Source organism: Corythoichthys intestinalis, chromosome 14 (assembly GCF_030265065.1).
Source record: "Corythoichthys intestinalis isolate RoL2023-P3 chromosome 14, ASM3026506v1, whole genome shotgun sequence".
In the NCBI taxonomy this organism is placed as follows: Eukaryota; Metazoa; Chordata; class Actinopteri; order Syngnathiformes; family Syngnathidae; genus Corythoichthys; species Corythoichthys intestinalis.
Window position 1 is genome coordinate 33,486,112 of NC_080408.1, and position 11,547 is coordinate 33,497,658.

The 11,547-nt window shown below is 37.8% G+C and overlaps 1 protein-coding gene across 1 annotated transcript; it reads left to right on the forward strand.

Moving 5' to 3' along the window:
* On the forward strand, positions 1-8,099 carry dynlt5 (dynein light chain Tctex-type family member 5). The gene is made up of 4 exons (XM_057857835.1): positions 1-250; positions 350-423; positions 798-922; positions 6,964-8,099. Exons 1-4 carry the CDS (start codon positions 144-146, stop codon positions 7,165-7,167), a joined length of 510 nt encoding a protein of 169 aa, XP_057713818.1. The 5' UTR covers positions 1-143; the 3' UTR covers positions 7,168-8,099.
* The last annotated feature ends 3,448 nt before the right edge of the window (positions 8,100-11,547 follow it).

Sequence of the window (11,547 nt, forward strand, 5' to 3'; positions counted from 1 at the left end):
CGTTGCTAGGACAACGTAAACATCGACGTTCTTGGAGGAACGATTTTTAAAAAAGCCCAGCACCAAAAGGACCTGAAAATACAAACGCCAAAATGCTGATTTGAAATGTTGTTTTTTTTGGAAGAAAGTTTTGTTTTTTGAAGATGTCTGAAGTGCAGAAAGACAAAGCTGCCCGAAAAGACAAGAAGACAAGCAGGGTGCCGTCAGAGGGAAGTCACGGAGTCAAATACACGGCTGGCAAAAACAAGGAGTAAGTCGACTAGACAACTCGACACATCTTAACAGAGACATTTTCACGGGTGTCCCGTTAAAGTTTTCTCATTAATGATTAGTGAAACATGTCTTTCAGCTCGTTAAGCAATATTTCCTGCTTAGATGAGCAAGACGGCCTGGTTGTCACGCTTGAGAACACCTACCAGCTAGGTAGATTTACCCATTTGAAATAATAATAGTGTTAATAATACGCACATTGAAATTCAAAGCTCTGGTTAAAACGACAAAGCTTAGCATTATTTTTTAGTTGATATGACATTCTCAGTTCATAGACACCAAATACCACAGGGTGGCGCTACAGCAACACTTGTCTTGCTTTGTCATGAGCACAAAAACTTATTAGTCATGTGTGTTGGAAAAAAATTGGGCCTTTTTTACAATACTGTGTATTCTTTGGGTGTAACAGCTTGCTGCTCAAGCTCAAGCTACCGGCTTGAGATACGAGTACAATCACTTTTTCAATTGATTCTAGCCCCTCCCTCAAAATGACAAGTATTTTTTTAAATGTGTTTTTGGTATAATAGGACCTCGCAAACGCTTCCCCGCTCCTGCTGTGTTGGCAATACTGAAGGATGTACTCCCAAGTTACCTCGAAGACGAGAAATATGAAGTGGAGTGGTCACGGCAAATGAGCAAAAACTTATCTGAGGTAAACCAGACATAAAACAACCAGTCGGGCTGGCTACCTAGATACATCTCTGAATGTAGGGATGCTTAGCAAAGGAAAGCGCTCCATATACAATATTTTTGGTCCACCTCCACAGATATATACGCAGATAGCCAAACGTATTGGCACTCTTGCAATTCTGTCGGATAATGCTCAATTTCTCCCAGAAAATGATTGCAATTACAAATGTTTCGGTAGTAATGTCTTCTTTTATTTTGCTTGCAATGAAAAAACAAAAAAAGAGAACGGAAAAAAAATCAATCATGATAATTTTACACAAAACTCCAAAAATGGGCCAGACAAAAGTATTGGCACCCTCAGCCTAATACTTGGTAGCATAACCTTTAGACAAAATAACTGCGAACAACCGCTCCCGGTATCCATCAATGAGTTTCTTACGATGCTCTGCTGGAATTTTAGACCATTCTTCTTTGGACAACTGTTCCAGGTCTCTGAGATTTGAAGGGGGTGCCTTCTCCAAACTGCCATTTTCAGATCTCTCCACCCGTATTCTATAGGATTCAGGTCTGGACTCATTGCTGGCCAGCTCAGAAGTCTCCAGTGCTCTTCTCTCAAACCATTTTGTAGTGCTTTTTGAAGTGTGTAGGGAGACCCTACTTTCTCACACTGGGCCCTACATTATGCTGCAAAATTTGTTGGTAGTCTTCAGACTTCATAATGCCATGCACACGGTCAAGCAGTCCAGTGCTAGAAATAGCAAAGCAACCCCAAAACATCAGGGAACCTACGCCATGTTTGACTGTGGGGACCGTGTTCTTTTCTTTGAGGGCCTGGTTTTTTCCCCCCAGTAAACTCTATGTTGATGCCTTTTCCCAAAAAGTCTCATCTCACCAGAGAACATTCTTCCAAAACATATTTGGCTTTCTCAGGTAAGTTTTGACAAACTCCAGCCTGGCTTTTTTATGTCTGTGGGTCAGAAGTGGGGTATTCCTGGGTATCCTACCATAGAGTCCCTTTTCATTCAGATGCCGACAGATAGTACGGGTTGATACTGTTGTACCCTTGGACTGCAGGACAGCTTGAACTTGTTTGGATGTTAGCCGAGGTTCTTTATCTACAATCCACACAATCTTTTGTTGAAATCTCTCGTCAATTTGTCTTTTCCATCCACATCTAGGGAGGTTAGCCACAGTGCCATGGGCTTTACACTTATTGATGACACTGTGCACGGTAGTCACAAGAACATTCAGGTCTTTGGAAATTGAGCCTTGAGATTGCCTATGCTGCTTCACAATTTTGCTTCTCAAGTCCTCAGACAGTTCTTTGGTCTTCTTTCTTTTCTCCATGCTTAATGTGGTACACACAAGGACACAGGACAGAGGTTGAGTCAACTTTAATCCATTTTAACTGGCTGCATATGTGATTTAGTTATTGCCACCACCTGTTATGCGCCACAGGTAAGTAACAGGTGCTGTTTATTACACAAATTAGAGAAGCATCACATTATTTTTCAAAGGGTGCCAATACTTTTGTCCGGCCCATTTTTGGAGTTTTGTGTAAAATGATAGTAATTTTAAAAAATTGTATTCTCTTTTGTGTTTTTTTCATTGCAAGCAAAATAAATGAATGAATTACTACCAAAGCATTTGTAAATGCAATCATTTTCTGGGAGAAATTGAGCCTTATCTGACAGAATTGCAGGGGTGCCAATACTTTTGGCCAGCAGTGTATTTTTGGTCCACGTTTTTGGCACGCCGTCCATTCTAAAAATTCACACAATGCCGGCTCTATCAAATTTGCCCCTCACGTTTACGATTGCAGCAAAAACGTGGGTTTTTCCAGACTAAAAAAATCAAGCATTTCCAGTAGCAAAAAATAAATAAATTTTCACATTTCAAAATGTATCTCGTCCTACATTTGAAAAAAATTAAATTCACATAATTTACAAATATGAAAAGTCAGGAAATCAAAGCACATAAAAGTAAATAGTTTTTGCCCAAAAAGTATGATGGCGCCAAAATTTAACAAAAACATCGGCATATATTTCCAATGAGAAAAAAACGGACCAGATATTAACCCTTTTAGGTCCGGGCCTATTTTGTCTGATTTTGCATGCCTTTGATGTTGCCTTGTTCACAAAGGCCTGGTTGAGTCCCTTCTTTCAGGACACCATAACCTTCATGTTTAAACTGTTGTGTTCTTCATCAAACAATTATAATCAACATTTTGAACCCAAAAAGACAACAACAAAAAATCCCAGAAATATTTGTCAAAATTGGTAATATTGATGTCGTATTGACAACCAAACATGCTTGTTGAACCGTTTTGAAGCTTGATAATATTTATTCAACTTGTTAGGATAAACATTTAACAGAAAAAAATAACACTGAATAGTTGTATATTTGATAATTCAACAGAAACAGCAGGCATGGTCATCGGCGTTTTATGCCTTTACAAATACTATAGTCAAAACATGTTATATACAGTAGATCAAAAGTGCAAAATAGTGGAAAATATATATACAAAATTGGAAAAGATTGATAGCTGGGGGGAAAAAAAATCTAAATTAACATTGAAAAAAAGTATTTTAAAAATATTGACAATAAACTACTTCCGTTCAATTTTTTCAGGCATGCAACTCAGTTTCCCCTTGAACAATACACAGGGCTAGGTCATTCACAACGTCACACAGCCCAGTCTTCCGCCATTTGCGCACCGCTGTCAGCCCTTCACTCTTTTCGCTCGCCGACTCATCCGAAGGAAACAACGACAAATCGGGTCCATCCTCTTCCCCGAGTTGATGTTGTATTTCATTCCGCAAGTTGCTCGCTCAATCCAACCGGCTGTCGCTTGCTACCTCGCCTTCCTCTCCTTTTTCTCTTGTGTATACTTTAAAATTTTACATAAATCTTTTAATAGAATTATCAGCTTGACATTATTGGTTGGAACGAGGAGGAAATTATCGGTAATCGGTTGAGAAATGTATTATCGTGCAGCACTAATTATAATTCCATTAATTCATTCCACAGCCCGAAAACCTACACTAAATCCATAACAACTACTGCTGGTACTATAGCAAATAGCAATTACACAGAGCAAAACAAATAAATTATGAATAAAAATTGGAATAATAGTATAATAATAATAATAATACCTGTAATTACTAGGGCTGTCAAACGATTAAAAATTTTAATTGAGTTAATCACAGCTTAAAAATTAATTAGTCGTAATTAATCGCAATTTAAACCATCTCTAAAATATGCCATATTTTTCTGTAAATTATTGTTGGAATGGAAAGACAAGACGGATATATACATTCAGCATACTGTACATAAGTGCTGTATTTGTTTATTACAACAATAAATCCACAAGATGGCATTAACATTATTAACATTCTTTCTGTGAAAGGGATCCATGGATAGAAAAACTTCTTCTTACAGGATAAATGTGAGTTTGTATATTGTGACTAAATATTGCCATCTAGTGTATTTGTTGAGCTTTCAGTAAATGATACTGTAGCGCAGTGCTTCTCAATTATTTTCTGTCACGCCCCCCCAAGGAAGACGTAAATGTTTCGCGCCCCCCCAAACTCTCTGCCGCCACTGTAAATAGTATCATTTCTCTATAAAATTACTATTATAAATACGCATCTGCCTAACATTGTGTCCTTTTTTTCTAATAAAGAAAAAAAGTAACATAGATCAACTTATAATAAAGTATAACTTTATTATAAACATTGTTTTGTTTGTAACAGAGAAGACTTGATGTGCATCAATTTGCCTGAATTAAAAAAAAAAATTCACATCCAAACTAAAAAATACACTCAAGGTACATTTTTGACCATTTGATACAGAAAAATAAAATGTAATAAAATCAGTAAATAATACCAAATTAAAATTGATTAGAAACATTCACTCATGAGGACAATGTGCCAAAAAATTTGACCGAAAAAACAAATCTGAATAAAAGGGGGGGAAAAAGTGTGCTTGGACAGGACAGTTTTTATTTTTGCTGCTCACAGTATTTACCTCCTTTGCAATGATGTGGAGTTATTTTTCAATTAGCATGCTAACAATGCTCACTGGCTTACTGATATAACACTGACAAAGCAGGACGATTGTTGGCAATATACGGCACGTTTTCACTGAAAAAATCAAGCGGCTTAACAATGATTGATTTGGCTTCTTGCTGTCTGCTATAATTATTTTTAGACACAGTAAACAGTGGTCTTTCATCATCACCCACTGTATTAAAAGTCAAAGCTAAAAGGCAAACGGCACGAAAAAAGCGCATTCACGGCGGCCGAGGTAGAACCGTAGGTGAGGGCAGTCGTCGTGACGATCCCAAGCCGAAAATGGCACTTCTCGGGCGGCGACGTGAGAACCGGACAAGACAGTGGGTCGCTGCGTGAGTGAGTCCGGTCGGAAAACGGCTTTCGAAAACGGCGGTGGCACACTGCTCTTCATATCTGTTGTCTGTGTGTGCTGAGTGCTCTTCCTTAGTTCAAAAATACTGCGCGCACTCTGAAAATGAGAGCGCCACTGCCACCTACTGAGTGGATGTGCAAGTACACTTTATTCCAGTACGGCAAAAAAAAAAAAAAAAAAACCACATAAAACATGTTCCTTGAGGTCACATGCGCCCCCCCTGGCATTGCTCTGCGCCCCCCCAGGGGGGCGCGCCCCACTATTTGAGAAGTACTGCTGTAGCGACTTAACTGTTCTGCCCAAATGCATGATGGGAAGTGGTGCAACCATGACTGTGTGTGGTGGCTGCAAACAGTGTATCTTCTCTGCGTTGGGAGCAATTCAGGGTGTTAAGAAAAAGAAATTCCTGCCAGTCTTACCCACCTCACTTACGACAATAGTTGTAGTTGTTGTGGAAGAGATATCAAAGCTTTTACCAATTAAAAGCACGGCGCTAATGAATGCTTCTATCTACTCTATTCACTTGACGCAGCGTATTAGATCTGAATACACGCACAACAGCGCCTTTGTAGTCGATTTGCGGTAATGCGTGAGCGGGTCGTTCCACGCATGCGTTAATTGCGTTAAATATTTTAATGTGATTAATCACAAAAATTAATTACCGCCCGTTAGCGTGATAAATTTGACAGCCCTAGTAATAATGAAACGAATCAGGTTCTAATGGGGCAAATGGGTTTTCGTGGTGTACCTGAACGCATCGTGTGGCTAACTTGACAGAGTGAGCCCGAGTGAGATGGGACTTTTTACTTATACTTTGTTCAGCTGCGGGGGACAGTAGGCGTTGCACAAGTTGATGGAATAAATGATTAGAAACCTGACAAAGCTGGCGATTTTTTGGGCGATGTTGCCACAATGATAATTCTCACCTTAACTTACAAAGACTGGCAAAAGGTAGACAGATAGTGTAGACATTCTACGGCCGTATGGTCGAGTCAATTCACGGACGGGCACACTACGCTCATATTTTTCTATCATTTCTATCTTCATTTCAATGGTAAGCATCAACTTTTTTCACAAGCTGCACTAACTTTGATGGAACTCCTGTTGATTTCTCTCACATGAAAATCTGCCGTGCGTCCGTCTTGCGGGAAAACAAACTGCGGCGCTGTCATAGATCGTCGTATTTAGAGCGTCGGATGTAGAAACAGATGGTGAGTCAAATTTTATGTAGAAAAGATCGTGTGTCGAAGCGATTGTATGTCGAGGTACCAGTGTACCGTGAAAAAGAAGCCTGCAAAAGGCGAAAAACGGCGGCAATTCAAAAAAAATTGTGAAAACATGCAATAAACAGAACACTCAACTGCAAAAATTGGAAGAATAGCAAAACTGTGAAAAATGGCAAAAAATACAAAAATACCCACCAAAACAAAACAAAAAAAATGTTTTAGTCGTTATTTAGGGCAATCGTTGACTGCCATTGACGGCACTAGACATCTAATGCCTTTACTGGTAGTCATGACTAGGAGGCGCGAATGAATGAAGCGCGTCAATGGCAGCTAATGAGTTAAAAAGGAAGTGACCCGAAAATGCCCCAAAATTGCGTTTTCTAGTTCCAATCGGTATCTCTCCTTTTAGGTGATACGAGCCCGCGTGAAGGACCTCATGATCCGCAGGTACAAGATAGTGGTCTTGGTTCACATCGGCCAACTCGCAGGACAGAGCATGCAGATCAGCAGCCGTTGTTTGTGGGACCAGGCAACCGACACCTTTGCGTCGTGGTCCTTCAAGAACACCTCCCTGTATGGCGTGGCCAGTGTTTATGCTGTTTACTTTGAGTAAAGCCATTTTTTTAAGGATTAGAAGATATAATTTCTATAGAAATTGCATGAGGATGTTTTGCTCTTTTTCACTTTCTGCAGATTTTTAATAACTTACTACTTACTACTACTCATTTTGGGGCATTGTCATTGGCTGCCATTGACAGTGCTGGACGTCCAATCCAAATTCATTCATTTCCACTCCCATTCAACAAAAACATTCATTTCCACTCCCATTCAACAAAAATTGGATGTTTAGCGTCGTCAGTGGCAGCCAATGAGTGCCCAGAACGACTAAAACAAAAATATCAACAATTTTTTTTTTTTTCTGGTTTTCATATTTTTCAGGGTATGTGTCGGGTAATATTCAGTTTGTTGCGTACTGTATATGTAATAACTCATTGGCTGCCACTCAGTGGTGGAATGTAACAAAGTAAAAGTACTTCGTTACTGTATTAAGTACATTTTTATGTATCTGTACTGTACTTGAGTATAAACATGAAGTGGTATTTTTTTTACTTTAGCCTCATTAGATTTTACGGCACATATCTGTACTTTTAAATCCATTACGCTTCAAATTGTCGACTGTATCACACAATACTTTTGTTTGTTGGCTTTTTTTCTCATTTTAAATTGATAGTTTCGTTTTCATGCCTCCGGCACAATTGATAAGCCCCGTGCAACTATACCATAATTGAGGCAGCAACACGACTACAAGCAAGATTAGACAGGTGAACAAGATATTGACCAATACAAACCTACGGTGAGAGCAGCGCGCCTTCAGATGGGTGCTGCACACTCTTGTACAGTAGGTGCCAGTATGCACCTGATAGTTGCTTGCAGTCCGCCATTAAGCTAAATTTGGGATTTTTTAAACTTGTTCAGCTTCAGTTTAGAGTGCAGTCAATTTTATTGCTTTCTTTTTCCGTTTTGCAAAGTTTTGAATAAACCTGAGCAGTGAATGAATTTTATGGTTCTTCTTTGAATACTGACTCAGCTCTCTGTATGAATATGGCGGAAAACACAGACAAGGCTGAAAAAGCAGTTTCTACTCTTGCACCCCTCTTTAAAATAAACCGCTGTACTTTGAGCTAAAAGAACTGTTGTGTTTGATAGAACAATATGGTTATATGCTGCCATAGCAGTGTCATGGCACATGAAGCCCCTGAACTATTTTTAATATGTCCGTTTTACCCCGGAGACACCGCACAACCGCTTTTGTTTCAACCCAGCCATAAAAACAAGGTAAGTAATAATATTTGTTATCCGAAATATCTATCATTTTTAGCTTAGAATCATTCATTGATGTTGAATATTTAGTTTAAAAAAAAAGACTTTATAAAATTATTCACTTGCATATTTTAAACTTTAAAACAAATTACCTCACACTGAAAAAAATAGTGTTCGCAAATAGGTCTTGGATATCTACCTCATAAGATCGCTTAATTGTATTTTTAAGTTACTGTCGCATTATCCGCAATACTTTAGATGATAAATAATCATTTCAAACAAATAATAAAAAAACAATTTAAAAGGGTAATTATTTGAAAAAGAAAAGCTCAACCACTCCTTGATGTCTGCGATTTCTGCATTGCGACCCTTGTTATATTACCATGTTTCCCCCATGAAATGCCCCCAAAATCCGGCTGTGGCCATTCACAGTTGACTCTTGACACAGTGAGACATGCTACACGGAGTTTTTGGAATTTAACAAGGTAAGTACGCGATAATACCGCATTAAAATCATGGTGTCTTTAATTATGCTCTCTCATGCCCTCACCTCGAGTTAGGCTTTTGGGGTTTGTTTGTTTATTTATTTTTTTAAGTGCCCTCCTGTCCAAAATTTTCTTCCCCCAGAAAATTGAGATCTTTTTGGCCAATTTTGAAATTTGGCCATATTGGGGTTCTCAGAGCGGACGTGGACGTTATATTCTCATATAGTACAGTCCCTGACAAAGTCTTGTCGCTTATCCAGCCAACATAAATAGTCTGAAATATCAACAAATCTTAGCAGCCTCATACATTGCTAACCATAAAAAGGGACAAATTCTGCAGCAGGATGGTGCTCCACCATCACATACTTCAATCTCTACCTCAAAGTTCCTCAAAGCAAAGAAGATCAAGATCCTCCAGGACTGGCCAGCCCAGTCACCAGACATGAACATCATTGAGCATGTCTGGGGTAGGATGAAAGAGGAAGCATGGAAGACGAAACCCAAGAATGTTGATGAACTCTGGGAGGAATGCAAGACTGCTTTCTTTGATGTTCCTGATTATTTCATCAATAATTTGTATGAATCATTGCCGAACCACATGGATGCAGTCCTTCAAGCCCATGGAAGTCATACAAAATATTAAATTTGGATCTCACAGCACCACTACTTAATTCGCTTATGTTATGTAACATATTTGTATTTGAAGTACATTTTTTGTTCAATTGTCACACTACTTTCTGTAGGCGACAAAACTTTTGTCTTGCCAAAATTTGACCTTAATGTCTTCATTAAATGATGAATCTTTTTTCAGTGAAACAAATATATTTTTTCACATTCAATATCATTTGGGAGGGTATTCGCTTTCATATGAGCCATTTCTGAAATCATTTGAATAATTAAAAATCAGGTTATTAGTATGGCTGTCACAATTACCACGTTAACGGGTGGTAATTAATTTTTTAAATTAATCATGTTAAAATATTTGACGCAATTAACGCACATGCCCCGCTCAAACAGATTAAAATGACAGCACAGTGCAATGTCCACTTGTTACCTGTGTTTTTTGGAGTTTTGTCGCCCTCTGCTGGCGCTTGAGTGCGACTGATTTTATGGGCTTCAGCATCCATGAGCATTGTGTAATTATTGACATCAAAATGGCAGGCTACTAGTTTATTTTCTGATTCAAAATTTTACAAATTAGATTAAAACGAAAACATTAAGATTAAGATGAAGATTTTAATTAGGGCTGTCAAAATTAACGCGTTAACGCTCGGTAATTACATTTTTAAATTAATCACGTCAAAATATTTGACGCAATTAACGCACATGTCCCGCTCAGACAGTATGCTGCCTTTTGGTAAATTTTACAGCAAGGCTTTTTGTGCTGTTTAACAGCGAACTCTTGTGGTCGCTTTGCGACATGGTTTATTGTTTTCTTGCCAGTTCAATATGGCTGCACGACGTCTCTGTTGTGCTTATATGATCCTTGGACAAGATTTGTCCGTAAGTATGGTTGTTGTAAAGAATGTACATATTATGTTAATAAACGAAATGTTATATTTTTTGTATGAGACACTTTTTGTTTATGTTTAGTTAACCTGTATAGCGTGCTAAGCTAACGTTGTTGCTAATGCAATGCTTGTGTACTTTTTTTTTGTAGTTTTACGACGGTCTAAAGAGGACAATGGTTTGAGGCCATTTTATTAATAAATCAGATGAAAAAGGAAGAAGTCTGATTAATAAGGCGTCTTTCACTAGCTGTCTAGCTTTGGAAAAAGTAGACGCTTCGGAGTGAGGACAGCATAGACAGATTTAAATGACAGTAGAGTGAAATGCCCACTACAGTCCTTATGTACCGTATGTTGAATGTATATCTCCATCTTGTGTCTTATCTTTCCATTCCAACAATTTATTTTACAGAATATATATATATAATTCACAGAAAAATATGGCATGTTTTATGATGGTTTGAATTGCGATTAATTGCGATTAATTACGATTAATTAATTTTTCAGCTGTAATTAACTCAATTAAAAATTTTAATCGTTTGACAGCCCTAGTTTTAATATAAAATTTCTATAACTTGTACTAACATTTATCTTTTAAGAACTACAAGTCTTTCTATCCATGGATCACTTTAACAGAATGTTAATAATGTTAATGCCATCTTGTTGATTTATTGTCATAATAAACAAATACAGTACTTATGTACCGTATGTTGAATGTATATATCTATCTTGTGTCTTATCTTTCCATTCCAACAATAATTTACAGAAAAATATGGCATATTTTATAGATGATTTGAATTGCGATAAAATTTTAAGCTGTAATTAACGCGATTAAAAATTGTAATCGTTTGACAGCCCTAGTTATTAGCAATTTTTTCTACAAAATGTATAAGCGACAAGACTTTTGTCATGGACTGTATATGACATATAGTATAGAGTTGGCCCAACTATAAATATGGAATTTAGTTTGACACCCCTGCTGTATGTTATTGGCAGAAATAGGGGGACCAGGATATAACATTTTTCTTCAGGCCAGATCTGATGTATAATAATTACTACTAGCCTACCAAAATTGTTGTTGTTGTTGTTTTTTTATTTTGTAGAATTGTTACGTTTTTAGTGAATGAAGGTCCTTGTTCCTTTTGTGACCGATCCATGACGCCACTCAGAATGGCAGAC

What these genes read in the sequence shown, in the direction of transcription:
- dynlt5 (XM_057857835.1), top strand. Translation starts at nt 144, where the DNA reads ATGTCTGAAGTGCAGAAAGACAAAGCTGCCCGAAAAGACAAGAAGACA. An exon ending in TGAGAACACCTACCAGCTAG is followed by an intron (nt 424 to 797) that starts GTAGATTTACCC and finishes TTGGTATAATAG; the next exon opens with GACCTCGCAAACGCTTCCCC. An exon ending in TGAGCAAAAACTTATCTGAG is followed by an intron (nt 923 to 6,963) that starts GTAAACCAGACA and finishes CTCTCCTTTTAG; the next exon opens with GTGATACGAGCCCGCGTGAA.